The 15,109-nt window shown below is 30.8% G+C and overlaps 1 protein-coding gene across 6 annotated transcripts in view; it reads right to left on the minus strand.

The window, feature by feature from the left end:
• LOC139514400 (anaphase-promoting complex subunit 1-like) overlaps nucleotides 1-15,109 on the minus strand; it is an 86,849-nt gene that overhangs the window by 53,671 nt on the left and 18,069 nt on the right. For 5 of the 6 annotated variants that reach the window (XM_071303580.1, XM_071303581.1, XM_071303584.1 and 2 more), the window contains 19 exons: nucleotides 14,700-14,791; nucleotides 13,655-13,803; nucleotides 13,162-13,240; nucleotides 12,097-12,114; nucleotides 9,647-9,763; nucleotides 8,990-9,112; nucleotides 8,504-8,640; nucleotides 8,151-8,257; nucleotides 6,905-6,982; nucleotides 6,234-6,323; nucleotides 5,339-5,447; nucleotides 4,766-4,906; nucleotides 4,203-4,252; nucleotides 3,515-3,699; nucleotides 3,019-3,110; nucleotides 2,393-2,479; nucleotides 1,891-1,938; nucleotides 1,325-1,407; nucleotides 925-1,003 (listed from right to left, as the gene is read on the minus strand). In XM_071303580.1, coding sequence (XP_071159681.1) covers nucleotides 925-1,003; nucleotides 1,325-1,407; nucleotides 1,891-1,938; nucleotides 2,393-2,479; nucleotides 3,019-3,110; nucleotides 3,515-3,699; nucleotides 4,203-4,252; nucleotides 4,766-4,906; nucleotides 5,339-5,447; nucleotides 6,234-6,323; nucleotides 6,905-6,982; nucleotides 8,151-8,257; nucleotides 8,504-8,640; nucleotides 8,990-9,112; nucleotides 9,647-9,763; nucleotides 12,097-12,114; nucleotides 13,162-13,240; nucleotides 13,655-13,803; nucleotides 14,700-14,791 — 1,864 coding nt within the window. The remainder of the gene's footprint in view (nucleotides 1-924; nucleotides 1,004-1,324; nucleotides 1,408-1,890; nucleotides 1,939-2,392; nucleotides 2,480-3,018; nucleotides 3,111-3,514; nucleotides 3,700-4,202; nucleotides 4,253-4,765; nucleotides 4,907-5,338; nucleotides 5,448-6,233; nucleotides 6,324-6,904; nucleotides 6,983-8,150; nucleotides 8,258-8,503; nucleotides 8,641-8,989; nucleotides 9,113-9,646; nucleotides 9,764-12,096; nucleotides 12,115-13,161; nucleotides 13,241-13,654; nucleotides 13,804-14,699; nucleotides 14,792-15,109) is intronic. The other variant, XM_071303582.1, reaches the window with a different exon arrangement.

A 15,109-nucleotide genomic window follows, 5' to 3' on the forward strand; every position in this document is an offset into this window, starting at 1 on the left:
AATAAACATAATATCAATTTTTGATTTTTTTGCGAAGTTTCCCTTTAAGAAGTCTGGTCTGACATGGTCTAACAAAATTTGTGTATCTGTTAATACCTACCCTCAACATTAAGAAGTCTGGTCTGACATGGTCTAAAATAAATTGTGTATCTGTTAATACCTACCCTCAACATTAAGAAGTCTGGTCTGACATGGTCTAACATAAATTGTGTATCTGTTAATACCTATCCTCAACATTAAGAAGTCTGGTCTGACAAGGTCTAACATAAATTGTGTATCTGTTAATACCTACCCTCAACATTAAAAAGTCTGGTCTGACATGGTCTAACATAAATTGTGTATCTGTTAATACCTTATCTCAACATTAAGAAGTCTGGTCTGACAAGGTCTAACATAAATTGTGTATCTGTTAATACCTACCCTCAACATTAAGTCTGGTCTGACAAGGTCTAACATAAATTGTGTATCTGTTAATACCTTATCTCAACATTAAGAAGTCTGGTCTGACATGGTCTAACATAAATTGTGTAACTGTTAATACCTACCCTCAACATTAAGAAGTCTGGTCTGACATGGTCTAACATAAATTGTGTCTGTTAATACCTATCCTCAACATTAAGTCTGGTCTGACATGGTCTAACATAAATTGTGTATCTGTTAATACCTACCCTCAACATTAAGAAGTCTGGTCTGACATGGTCTAACATAAATTGTGTATCTGTTAATACCTACCCTCAACATTAAGAAGTCTGGTCTGACATGGTCTAACATAAATTGTGTATCTGTTAATACCTTATCTCAACATTAAGAAGTCTGGTCTGACATGGTCTAACATAAATTGTGTATCTGTTAATACCTACCCTCAACATTAAGAAGTCTGGTCTGACATGGTCTAACATAAATTGTGTATCTGTTAATACCTACCCTCAACATTAAGAAGTCTGGTCTGACATGGTCTAACATAAATTGTGTATCTGCTACACTTAACCATTCGGCTACAGCACTGAAATAAATATTTTTATACCTTTTAAAATTGAAAGTTTTATAAAATTATAAAACAGTAAATTTGAGAGAGGTTTAGGGTTAAAGCAGCTCATCAAATTGACTTTCTTTCTTAATATTGAAATGAAATATTAACTTTTACCCTAATTGTTTTCAAATAAAAGAAAATTAAGTTAAAAGGGGGTGAAATAAGACATCAGAGGACAAATATTATATTCAACATCATAGCAGAAAAAAGACGACATATGTAGATTTCAAATGTACATTTCTGTATCTCAGTAAACAATAGCTCTCTGAATACAACACATTAGTAAAGCCTTACCTGTTATTAGATTTGAAGTAGAGCATGCCCAAAGCCAAAGTAGCTCCAGGTGAAGTTACATCTACATTTACTGCATCTCCTTCCTGGGTAAAGATACATGATAAAATTAACATAAGATTGTATAGTCTTTTCAAACCAAACTTATCTTAACCAAGCTACTAGACTAATAAATAAAGTGATATTATGAAATATCAGTCCTTAATTTTCCAAATGTAATGTTAAAATTTCCTGGAATGTATGTCTATTAGACAGAAATCTACACCCAATAATTTTTTTTTAAGGAAGGTTAGGAATAAATGTACAAATATACAAAATCTCCCATAATTTACTTAAGAGGTTACATGCAGTCATCAGTTACATAATAAAAATTACTTGCCAAACAAACTTTTCTAGATGAAATAAAATCATGCATTCAACTATTTTAAAATACAGAAAGAACCAAAAACTATCGTAGTCTAACTATACATTACTCAATGACAAATAAAGCTATCAACTTCAACACACTAGAGTCTACTGAAAGAAATAACTAGACCCTAAACCAACATGATTATACAATATGACCATACCTTGATATGGTAACTTGGTGATTTGTATCTTTCTTTGTTAGGTCCAATCTGAAACAAAACCATAGGAACCCCTTCAATTCTCTTACTATCTAAAAAAAGCCTTAAACAAATTTTAAAGTACGAAAACATTAGATACACAAATATCCATAGTATATTTATGGCCATTTTAAAAGTTTAGTACATGACATCTAGCATGCAGGCATCTGCCGTTATTATCTATTTATTGAAGTCTTTTTTCTCTTCATGAAAAAAATTATTGCATACTGATATTGACAATGATAATACAAAAGTATTCAAAAAATATTCTGTCTAGAATATACTAATAATAAAAAGTCACGAATTCTGAAATAATAATTGACTACAGTTACTTTTACAACACTTAAAAATAACATTGATATCTTTAATTGTTTTTATTTTATTATCAAATAGTTTATGACTTACTGTTTATATAGAAATGACATGATACACATCATCAGTCAACACAGTATAAAACAAAGCTTACCAATGGTCTCTTATGTCCACCAATCATAAAATGACAAAGTGTGTCAGCCATGTTTAAATCAGACTTCACTACTTGTTCTCCACCCTTCTACAAAATAAATAATAAAATCACGATTTCATATCAAATACTGAGTGCATATTTCAACATTTACCTACATTACTTAAACATTAAATTTTTTTTTAAAACATTTAATTTGTTAATTGTGTGCAATAGAAAGACTTATTATGACAAAGAAAACAAGAATGTCTCCAAAGTACACCGATGCCGCACTCACACTATCATGTTCTATGTTCATTGGACTGTGGAAATGAAGTCAAAACTCTAAATGGTTTTAAAATTAGAAAGATTAAATTATAGGTAACATGTGTACTAAGTTTCAAGTTGATTGGACTTCAACTTCATCAACAACTACATTGACCAAAAAACTTTAACCTGAAGCAGGACAGATGGAAAATCGGACAGACAACCAAATGGAAGGAAAAACAAATGAAGGAGCAAAAAGATGCACAGACCAAAAATATAATGCCCCATGGTAAAGCATAAAAAAAACCTTTTCAGTTAATCATCTAGACAATTGAGCTATGAAAGCTGTTATATTTTTGCTGAATAAGAACTAGTTTACTAACCCCAAACATAACCAGTCCTAAAGCCAATCCAGCAGCTAATGAATAGGATTCTCTGTCATTACAATTCTCCATCTCTGGTCCTGGTGGTCGACCTACATGTAAATAAATCAAATCAATGCTACATATAAACACAAGTCCCTTTCTTTTCTCTCTTTTTTATTAGAAGATTAAAAATATTTAATTTGATTAATTTTTTATAAGACTGTAAGTGGCTATCAGAATATAAAACATTTAAAAAAAAAATGTTTAATTAAATGATTATTTTTCTAATTTCACAAGAAAAATTGATGAACACATCTATGGTTTGGATTGTAATTAATGTCTTTATAAAATAGAGTGATATGGTATGTTAGCAAATAAGACAACTATCCATTAAAGTCAAAGAGACAGACAAAGCTTGGGTTTAAGGAAATGTTCCATCCCTTAACGACATAAATCATAAAACTTCAAGGCACAATGACTATCAAAGAAAAGAAAAGTAAAGTACTAAACTCACCTATTTCAGCTAATAATACTTCGGCTGTATGTCTGTGGGCTGTCCCTTGGAATACTAGCCCCACCCCTAGTATAGCAGCAACCTGAACATTATGTGGCACATTAAGTTCTGTAGATGTAGGGGGCAGTAATGCTGGTACATGTATACTTAATACTTTGGTGGTTGATATATCCATTGTCCCTCTCCTGTAAATCAGTATTAAACATGTGTAATTGTGAATAAATATATATCCTAAATTATTAAACTTGTCATGAGCATTTACATCTTATCCTGTAGAAAATCTGTATGTCTGATTGAATTCTGTCAATCTGTTCACAAAAAGTAACAGATTAACAAGAAGTTTGATGTTGCAAGACAATACAAATGATCTCCAATCTGTTGCCACTTTGAAGCCAGTGCCAGACAGGCCTCACAATTATGATATTTATACACTATTCACTGTCAAAGCATACTTTTTAATATACAACTGGCTTATAAATTAATTCTTGAACAATTTTGGTTGTGTTTCAAAATGTTTAGTTTTTGTATTTTAGACGTCAACAGATATATATGATTTGGTACTTTTTTAGAAAATATTAAAATAAAAAAAAGTTTTTTTCCCTTTTATGTCATTTGATGCTGTCTTATTGATTAAAACTCAACATCTCGCTGTATTCATTTTAAAATTCGGATTGTACTTTTAACTTACTTTGCTGCAGCCATTCCTAATAACAGGCCAACTGTTGTCATTTCATGACCCTGTAAAAATAGTCATACAGTACAATTTACATAAGAAATCTACATAATTTAATGTCTTTTGTTGTAGCATTGTATTTTAAACTAATTTCAGTCTAAGAAACTTATATGCATCCATTATATTATTGAATATGCCATTAAAAACAATAAGATGATTTTATTATGTAGGGTTTACTTTTATTTAGCTCATGGCATTATATGATTGTTAAAGTGATATCAATTTTGCACAAACCTTCATATATCCCAGAATTGTTCACTGACCAAAATTCATGCAATTTTGACTTGTTGTTTCTAACAATTTCAACTAAAAACCCAAGACAAAAGATAGAGAGACAGGAAAACAGACAAAATTATATATCGCTTCCCTTAATTATATCGATTGAGGAGTTTGAAAGAAAATCATTATTGAAAAAATTAGGTTTTTATGGCTCTTATATGAGCAATACAGAAAATCTAAAGCATGTGACACAGAAACTATAAAAAAAAAAAAAAAAAAAAAAAATACAAAAGACATACCTTACTAAGATAATCATGAACATTTAGCATATGAAGATTAACAAGATGACCATTTAGTCCAAGGGCCATCAGAAATCCAGCATATTCATTGGTCAGGTCATTACTCTTTGGTTTGTTGTATATTATCCATGTAGAATCAACCTACAAAACAAATTAATTTAGAAAACAACCATATAACTTATTGAATATGAGTCCATTCATAGTACAAAAGAATTTAATCATTGAGATAGTAACTTACTGTTGGCAAGAAAACAACAACAATTTTAAGAAAGGCAAATAAAATTTATAAATTGTTGTTGTCTTTTCAATTAGAAGCATTTTGCTGTAAACTAGCTAGAGTCCATAGAAAAATCAACAAAATTTCTGTCCTTAAAGGCATTCCACCGAATGATTATGCAACCTATATTTCAATCCCTGTACTGTTAGATCTGAATTCAAGGACAATTTTGAAGCTAAAAACCTACCTGTAGCATATAAAAAAAAGATTTTTCACTACAAATAATTTTTTATACACCAAACTTAAAACTGATACTATTTTTAACTAATCCAGTAGCTATAATAGTAGTAGTTTACCTGTGATGAATTAGCCATTCTCAATCCAGCAGCCACACCATTGTGGAATTGTGGCCATGCAGACATATTAGGTGGGGTATCTATGTGGGTTAGATCTACAGTAGCATTTCTAGGAAAAAATAATCCATGTTTATAAATACAAATATTTGTTCATTTCATTTACTCCCATAGAAGTTTGTTCTCTGTTTTCTTTGGATGTGAATTAAAAAATACTTGTTAATCAGTAACAAATAAGGTTAATTGTGTGCAGATTTAAATTATGTGGCTTTTGACATAATAATATGCAAAATACAAGTATCAACAGATTGTAGATAATGACTGTTAATGACGTCTTTACACTAAATCCATTGGATGTTGAATGTGTTCTGATTCATATTTTAGTCTAAGACAGATGATTTTTTATTAGTTGTTTTTGGCTTTTAACTTACTGCAAGTACTATCAGATCTGTAAGCCCTTTTCAACCATTTTTATAGTTTGTTCTTTGCTTATTGTTGAAGGCTGTACAGTAACCTATAGTTGTTAACATCAGTGTCATTTAATTTTGTCTGTGGTGGAGAAATGTCTCATTGGCAGTCATACCACATCATTATATTTTTATACATGCATCAAAGAAATTTTTATTCACTTAAAATTAAATTGCAGTAAATTCTGGGTCTATAAACATTTTTACTTTTAGGAAATTAACCAAATACAAAAGAAAAATACAGAAATCTCAAATGATTCTATAAGAATAAATTATTAATTAATGAAAGGGCATAATTCATAAAACCTTTAATACAATTATGATCTGAACTAGGACAACATTAAACCCCTCATTCATCAAAATAAAAAACATACATTATGAATAGGTTATAATTGTTAACCTGTCATAATACTATGATTTGGAACACTAACCTTGGTGGGGCTCTTCCTGTCAGACATAATTTAGGTGTAGGTAAAGCTTCTGTAGGGAGTGGATGGTAAGAACACATCGTGAACATTCCTCTGCAAAGTAATCATATTTATTTTAGACAAATTGACATCATTATACATGTATCTATGTTTTATTATTGAACTTAAAGAAATAAATGTAAGGCACTCACAACAACTTTTACAAAATGAAACATTCTTTTCTACAACTAAAAGTTTTCATGATCTTAAATGGGATGGTAGTATTTTCATATCACAGTTTGTCAAAGTTTAGTTAGGACTTACAACACAGCATGACAAATATGCTTACTATGTATTTCATTGTTATAAACCCAACATAGCAATTTATTAAATTTTGTTGTTCTTATATCAGAGACATATCAAATTGTAAAATGTCCATGGTAACACATACTCACTACTAAGCTTTTTATTGTTGATTGGCTCTATATTCTTTTTCCCTCAATTTCATTCATATTCACATGTTCATATGTCACAAAAAATACCTAGCAGTTTTTAATGTTTGCAATAAACTTTTTAAAAAAACCTGATACAATTTAAATCCTACTATGAAGTTTTGAATTCTAATAGAGTATTGCCTTTGCATTAAATGTACATTTAACAAGCAGTCAATCAGTCAATCATAAAATATACTCCACCTTCCACATGGTAATGCCATTGTCCGGATACAAATAGAGTACAAATGTCTCTCCTGTTCTTCAATAAAATCATGGTCACTGAAATATCAAATTTCATAAATATGAGTTTATATCAACTTCTGTTTCACAATGTGACATAATTCCTAGAATAATAAAATGCAGTATATATATCTATAACGTGAGGGTACCCAAGTTGCACCTATTTTGACAGTTTTTTAACCTACGTTTATATATGCTTCACACAAAAGTTTTCAGTATGTGTTTATTTTGTAGATGTATCATTATTCACTATATGGTTTCTCCAATTTAATTTTGAGTTCATTTGGAATCATAGAAAAATTGGTCTGAACTTACCTCCAAACCATCAATGATTCTGTAATGAGGAGTACCCAAATTGCATCCATGCTTAAATTCGCATCATCAATAGTCTGAAAACCGAGCTTTTGTTTAATTTCTTAAAATATTCTCAATAATTAGATATAAGTCCATGCGTACTCTTCATTTTTTACGAAATGGATACTTGTAACATATTGTATTTGCTGATTTTAAAAAGATGACGTTTCCGTACATTTAGCTTTTTCAGTAAACAGTCCACCTGTTGATAAATACTGTGAACGTTTTGTGTATCTCTAAATATTTTAACCTATGTTGGAAGACGTGCATAGTATCAAATCATACTGAAAATACAAATGGTTTAGTCTCTAGGAAATCTGGGAAGATTTCCGTGGCTATTTTTGCTAAATAGGTGCAATTTGGGTACTCGGTGCAATTTGGGTACCCTCACGTTATATCTATCATATACATAATTTTCATTTAAAAATATTATGAAGGGAAAAAATCACAATGCAAGTCTTACAGTAAACTTTCAAAAAGCAAGATTTTAAAGATACAAAACAATACCAATACTGGATCTGGACTGGAGTCGATGTATACAGTTGCTTGAGGTTATATGTTTAATGGATCATAATTGATAATACCGTTTCACTGATGCTAAGAAAACTTGTTGATATACCTTCAATAGGAGCCAAAGAAAGTTTGTACAATAAGTGTTGTAAAGTGTCAAACTATAAGCAAACAGAAAGTTAATACACTTAAAATTGTTTACTCCCTATAACTCAACAGTATCAAGCTACAGACCAAGTATTTTAAATCATTCCCTTTCATAGAAAACCATGAAAAGTTTGACGAAAGTTTTCTTGTGGGTAGACGGATGGAGAGATAGATGGAAGCTTTCTATGGTATTTACCTAACTTCTGGTCTCTGCACAAGAGCTATCCTAGCAGGCCTTGATGATTGTAACAGTCTTCTTACTTCTTGGACTCGTAAATCTTCACTAAATCTCAGTTTTAGAAGCTGAAAGAAATAGAAGAAAATACAAATTGATAACATTTAGATGTTGACGTCTTTGTCTTATGGTCATTGTTAGTTATTTGTCTCAGGTATAACATCCACATCTAATTATACCCATGTCATTAACTTTTCTTAATCACAAAAAGTGAGGAAACCTGAGAAAGACCATTGAAATATGCTATAGTTAGCAAACTCCCTTGGCCATTTTACAGTATGAGTCGTATCAATGTAAACCATATTAACATTTACCTCTTCATCAGTATGTGCCATGCCATCCTCTTCTTCCTTTGTTTCCTTATTTTTAGACTGGTACCAATTATTTACACCTGGTCTTGGTTCTGGTTTAGCTTTAGTAAGTGATAACAGTTGAGATATATCTTGTCGACCTATAAAAGTACATAACAGAAGGTGCAGGATTATCTTAAACAATCTACTGCTACAACATTTGTAAAAAAAAAAATCTTTTTTAGAAATTAGGTGAAAACTTTTAGGATTTCTGTTTCTTATAAGTAACAATTGTTAGATGTACTTAAACCTTTTTTTAAATTTTGATAAAACAAATAACTTGAACAATATTGGTGTATAACCATTTATACAAGTGAAAATTTCCTGAAAAATTTAAGAGATCTCACTTGGTTGACAACTAAGAATTTTACCCCTGTCTCCCCCATACATTATCTAATTAGAAACACATTTCTACTCCAATAAAAAATGATATTCAAGGTTTAGTAATACCTATGAGTACATATGCCTCCTCTGGCCAATCAGAGGGTGGATTGCATCTACAGTGGAATATAGCTTCACGAAATGGTAAAGCTATTCCTATTGGAAGACGTTCTAAATCTCTCTTTGTCATACCTGAAAATATTTCAAACAGATCATTATAAGCCTTAAGGAAACCAAACTTATCATTATTGTATTAAGATTAGTAATATCGATCACTTTAAAATTTCAGTTCTTCTCAACTACTTTATCCCTTATTTACAGTTCCAATCTAAGATTTATATATAGTAGTCATTAAATATGACTTTAGTTGAATTATGCATAAAAAACTCAATTCATACATGTATTACAAGTCTGCATTTTCAGCAGATTTTTGTAAGAATAAAGAGAAAAAAGTTATCAACTTGCTCTATTTATAATAAATCATTTAGAACGACATCCATTTTCAGGACTTAGTACACATTTTTATTTAGGGGTCAGCTGAGACCCACATCCAGGTGCAGGATTTTCTCATTGCCTTGAAGACCCATTAGTGGCCTTTGGCTGATATCTCCCCTTTGATCGATTTGTTGTCTCTTTGACATATTCCCTATTTCTATTTTAAATTTTTATTATTATAAATTAAAAGAAAAAGTGTCAATAAAATAATGTAATAAGTTTAATAAATACCAAGTTCTGTCATATATAGAACCATCCTTTCTAATACACTAGCTGTAGGTACAGTGATAGAGAAACTCCTTGAGAAACTCCTGGACATAGATAAATCACAGGTAGGAGCTCTGTGGCCTGAAATATATATATGTAATTTAACAGTCTATATATATATATATACAAACAGCATGTCTATAATGTCTTAAATTATCATGTAATAAAAATAATAAAGAGAAAATAAATGAGAATTTTATAATAGACTTAATAAGTTGTCCTGTCTGAAATATTACTGTCAGAGAACTTCGTGTGATAATCACATTTTGCACAAAATACTGCAATTTTCAACTCTTGTAATAGTCAACATGATATATAGCAAGTATTTACATTTCTTAATAATTACATTCCATGTATGTTTCATTATGATACATTATTTTGATTGGCTAACAGCAATCTCACGTCCTTCTGAAATTGACATTCATTACACAATGAAATGTAACATTCATGATAACATGAGGTCCCACAATAATGTACACAGGTTAATCAAAGAAAAAGTTGATAGAAAATGTAATTACATGTATAAGTATTGAATACTTCTTTTTGTAACTTCATAGGGTTGTAAAAGTGTTTCTGCACTTCATACAAAATGTACTTCAGTCAACACTTTTACACCCCAATGAATTTACAAAAAACAAGAAGTGTCCAAAGAACATTTATGCCCCACTCGCACTATCATTTTCGTTGTTCAATGGACTGTGAAATTGGGTAAAAAATCTAATTTGGCATTAAAATTAGGAAGATCATATGATTCATATCATAGGGAACATGTGTACTAAGTTTCAAATTGATTGGAATTCAACTTCATCAAAAACTACCTTGACCAAAAACTTTAACCTGAAACTATCACTTTCATTTTCTATGTTCAGTGGACCATGAAATTGGGGTTAAAGTCTAATTTGGCTTTAAAATTAGAAAGATCATATCATAAGCAACTAGTGTACTAAGTTTCAAGTTGATTGGACTTCAGCTTCATCAAAAACTACCTTGACCAAGAACTTTAACCTGAAGCGGGACAGACGGACGAAGTGACGCACAGATGAACAAACTGACGGACGCACAGACCAGAAAACATAATGCCCCTCTGCTATTGTAGGTGGGGCATAAAAACACATTACAACATGTTCTATAACTTTTTTTATATAAATATCTTCCTACAATTAACTTGCAAAAATTGAGGAGAATCCAAACACCATTCAACCACATGCATCTTTCTCCATAAGTATTTGCTGCATAAATATATATATTCTCAATCCACTCATGACAAATAGAGCAAACGTGCAATTGATTCATATTCAACATATAGAATATGAAGATGAGGAGAAAATACATAATAACAAGATAAATAAATAAATTGGTACTACAGGGACAACACAAACAAATCTAACATATCTTAGGAATTTTATACCATACTAGACATAGTACATGGATGCCCCACTTGCAGTTTTTATGTTCAGTGGACTGTGAAATTTGGGTCAATAATCTAATTTGGTACTTAAACGAGAAAGATCATATCATAAGGAAAATGTGTACTAAGTTTCAAGCTTCAACTTTATCAAAAACTACCTTAACCAAAAACTTAAACCTGAAGCTGGACAGACAGACTGACGAACAAATGAAAACATAGGGACAAACAGACAAACTAATGGATGCACAAACCAGAAATATAATGCCCCTCTATTATTGTAGGTGGGGTATAAAAAATTGGAGAGTTATTATCACCCTCTTAACCCCTCCCCCATTTTCCTATTTGTATATTTGTCTCTTCAGCTGCCAAAAATATGCAGCAATTATTTATGAATACAAAAACTTGAGCTTCAGTCCATTCTTAATGCCATTGTTATATTACTACCTTCTTAGACAGAAAAATAAAATTGAAAAGAGCAATAATAGCATTGTCCATCCATCTGGTATTATCTATTTTACTGCTGTCTAGGTATCCTGGGATTTCTATGAGGTAAAAGGATTATTTCATTAACTGTTAAAGGAATGATTGTAAGGAAGCAAGGCAATCTTCACCAATAGAAAGGAAACTTGCTAGCTGCTAAGTATGCAAAGAATGCCCAACCAACCATATCTATTTTAATCAATCTGATTAAATACTTAGATTTAAAACAGCAGAAAAGCAACCATATATCTTTTTCTTTATCTGATTAAATTTTGAGATTTTAGACTGCATAAAAGCAATCATATCTCTTTTTCTCTATTTGAATAAATATTGAGATTTTAGACTGCAGATAAAGCAGAAGTTGCAGTGTTAGATGAATGAATTGAAGCCATTTGAAATAATGCACCATAGTCCATGCAATTTCTGCCATCTGTTCCTACTCATGGATGATATGAATAATACACTTTTGATAGATATAGAAGAATACAACACCAGAGCAGGAGAGGAAAAGTTAAATTACGAGTACCTGATTTAATCTTTGTACCTATCATTTATCATCAATAATAAAATTAAAACATCTGACATAAAAAAAAATCTATAAATGTAAGAGAACTAAATTGCTAACAGTACATATAATAAAAAGTCACCATATTTACACAACCTAACCAACATATAAAAACTCTAAATGTACGAGAACTAAATTTATTACATATAATAAAAATTACCATATTTACACCAAAACTGATCAAATAGAAATTTATTTAATATTTTGTGTTGTCAATAAGTCGCAAAAGTGGACTAAGATACATCACTCAGAATTAATCAATTATGTCAATACATTGTATTACATATATTCTGGTGTTCAGGTTATACTTAAGTTTTTTTTGTATACAAAAGAGTTCTGTTCTGTTATACTCGCTTCCATCCAAAAACAAATTGTTACAGGCTGTAATAGATCTGTTCTTATAATTTTCTTGATTCTCATATGATGAAGACATCTTTCAATCAATTTAATTGAGATCTGGAGCTTGCTTGTAAGTAACAGCTAGAAGTCCTTTGCTAATTTATGTATAAATGTCATTTTGCATAGTTTTTTTCTGGTATCCATTCTAACATCAGACTCTAACTTCTTTTAAAATGACATTGATACATAAATTGGCTAGAGGTATAAGGAGAGGGTTAAGATCCAACAAAACATGTTTAACTCTGTCACATTTTAAACTGAATTTTACTGAGTGCCTCGCTGTGTGTTTGTTTATTCTACATTGGCTAGAGGTATAAGGGGAGGGTTAAGATCTCACAAAACATGTTTAACCCTGTTACATTTATGAGCCTGTCCCAAGTCAGAAGCCTGACAGATCTACAAAAATTAGACATCCAGCAGCCACCATAAACAAGGCCTATCTAAAGCCACTAGTCCAGAGAAAAATGACAAATTCTCTCAAAATAACTGTTTTACTATATGAATATCATAGTATGGAGAGAAAACAATATATATCAATCATCCAGCAAACTCTTTATTTCTATTTCAATTATATATATTAATGCAGAATTATGTCTTGTTGTTTTAAATGGGTGAAATGTTACATACCTGCAGGCGCTACTCTTCTTAAGCATCTCTCAATAGCTTGTTCTGTGTTTAATTTTTTTTTCATCATCAATGCATACAACTGAAATATTATTATTATAGTAAATTGTGAGCAAACTTTCAGAAAAGATTACACAGTACCTTTTTGTCTCTACTACTCTTGGCATACAAGTGTATTAATTTGTAAAAAAAATATCAAAACAGTAATTTAAAATTTTTTTTTTAAAGTGAAGTATATCTCATATTAGGCATTAATGAAAAATGTTGTATCTGTCAAACCTCATTTTTCAATTTCATATTTGTATTAGTTGGCATAATGATATCAATATCAATACAAGGTTTCCTTTAACAACTTATTTCCGAAATTATTACTAAATAAGAGATAAATCTGAAAAAAAGAACTCATTATCCCCCACTAAAACATAAAATAAATAAATGATCTCTAAGGTGAATTTGTAAGTTTAACATAAATTCAAGTTATTCTGTGAGTACTTACTGAGATAACATTCCTGATATTGTTACACACTGCAGGTATAAAGGGAAATAACCCAGGATCTTCATTTCTCATATGTTTCAATACCCACTGGTAAACTGATGGTACATGCTCACTGTAAATACCTGGGTACTGCATCTTTGTTAAATTTTCTGAAGACAAATTATACTAAGAATCAGACTTGCTCATATTTTCATAAATAAAACTAGAATGCTTCCCAAAGGGGGGACAATAAACGCTGTAAAGCAGGGAAAAATATAAGATGTGGCTTTTAAGTTATTGTAATAATTACTTGTGATTTCGTAATAAACAAACCTGAACTGTGAAAACACATCCTACAGTCAATATTTATTACAATAAAGGATATAAAAATGCAGTACAAAGATATGATAGAATATGATTTTAATCACCAATAATGTCAGTTGTAAATATACCACCTAAAAAGTTGCATCCTGTTTATCATTCTAAAAAGTATATCCAAATCCAAAGTGGCAATTTTAGGAAGAGTTATTTCCCACAGCAGCTATGTTGTAGGTAAATGTGCACAAATTCCATTGTAAACAAGCTAAACTCAAACTATCCTACTGACCAATAGACATTTGGAGAAAAAAAATTCTGTTTACGCCTTGTGTGTTTCAAAAGTAAGATCTAATAAAGATCTCTTTTTAGATTTTAATTACCACATGTTTAAATATGGTTAGTCAATAAGAAAATCAACAAGTTTGTCCTTCAACATAATATGATTCAGAGGCGGATTTAGGGGGGGGCCCGGGCCCCCCCTTTTTGGGGAAAAATTTGGTTGCTTATATAGGAAATCACTGAAGCGTGACTGAAGCGGGCCCCCTCTTAGGTCAGTCAGTGGGCCCCTACTTATAAAAATTTCTGGATCCGCCACTGTGATTTCCAAGGGAATCAACACTCACTGAAATGATGTCCTACTGAAAATTAACTATTCAGATGAACACTTTTCCAATGGGGAAAAAGTGAACAGATCTTATCCCCAAACATTAAAACTAGTATGGAGACTGGTGACTTAAATAATACCTACCACTGTTTATCTGACTAATGTCATCAATTTGTTGAAACAAATGTGGATAATCTCTACAGTAATAATCTGTGTAGTTAGAACACTTCAAATCACTAAAATAAAAGAAAACATGTTATTCTATTTATGAGTCTACATATCAATATAAGTTTGAATGTGTTGAGGTTTTTTTTTCTATATCATGCAAGGAACTCAGTGCTCTAGCTAGAAATCAAAAGGGGCAGGGTGCCAGTGGAGGGCAGGGCACTTTTTATTATAAGAAAAGGCACTGCTAATTTTTTTGTCTACGTTTCTGTGTGTATCACGAGTTAACAAATCTTTTTTTTTTTTACTGTATATGTTGGTTTTTTTAAAATAAAGATGCATTTTAACTATAGTCTTTATTTCATTGTTTGTGTAGTTATGACTCTAAG

The sequence above is a fragment of the Mytilus edulis genome, chromosome 3 (assembly GCF_963676685.1).
Source record: "Mytilus edulis chromosome 3, xbMytEdul2.2, whole genome shotgun sequence".
Lineage (NCBI taxonomy): Eukaryota > Metazoa > Mollusca > Bivalvia > Mytilida > Mytilidae > Mytilus > Mytilus edulis.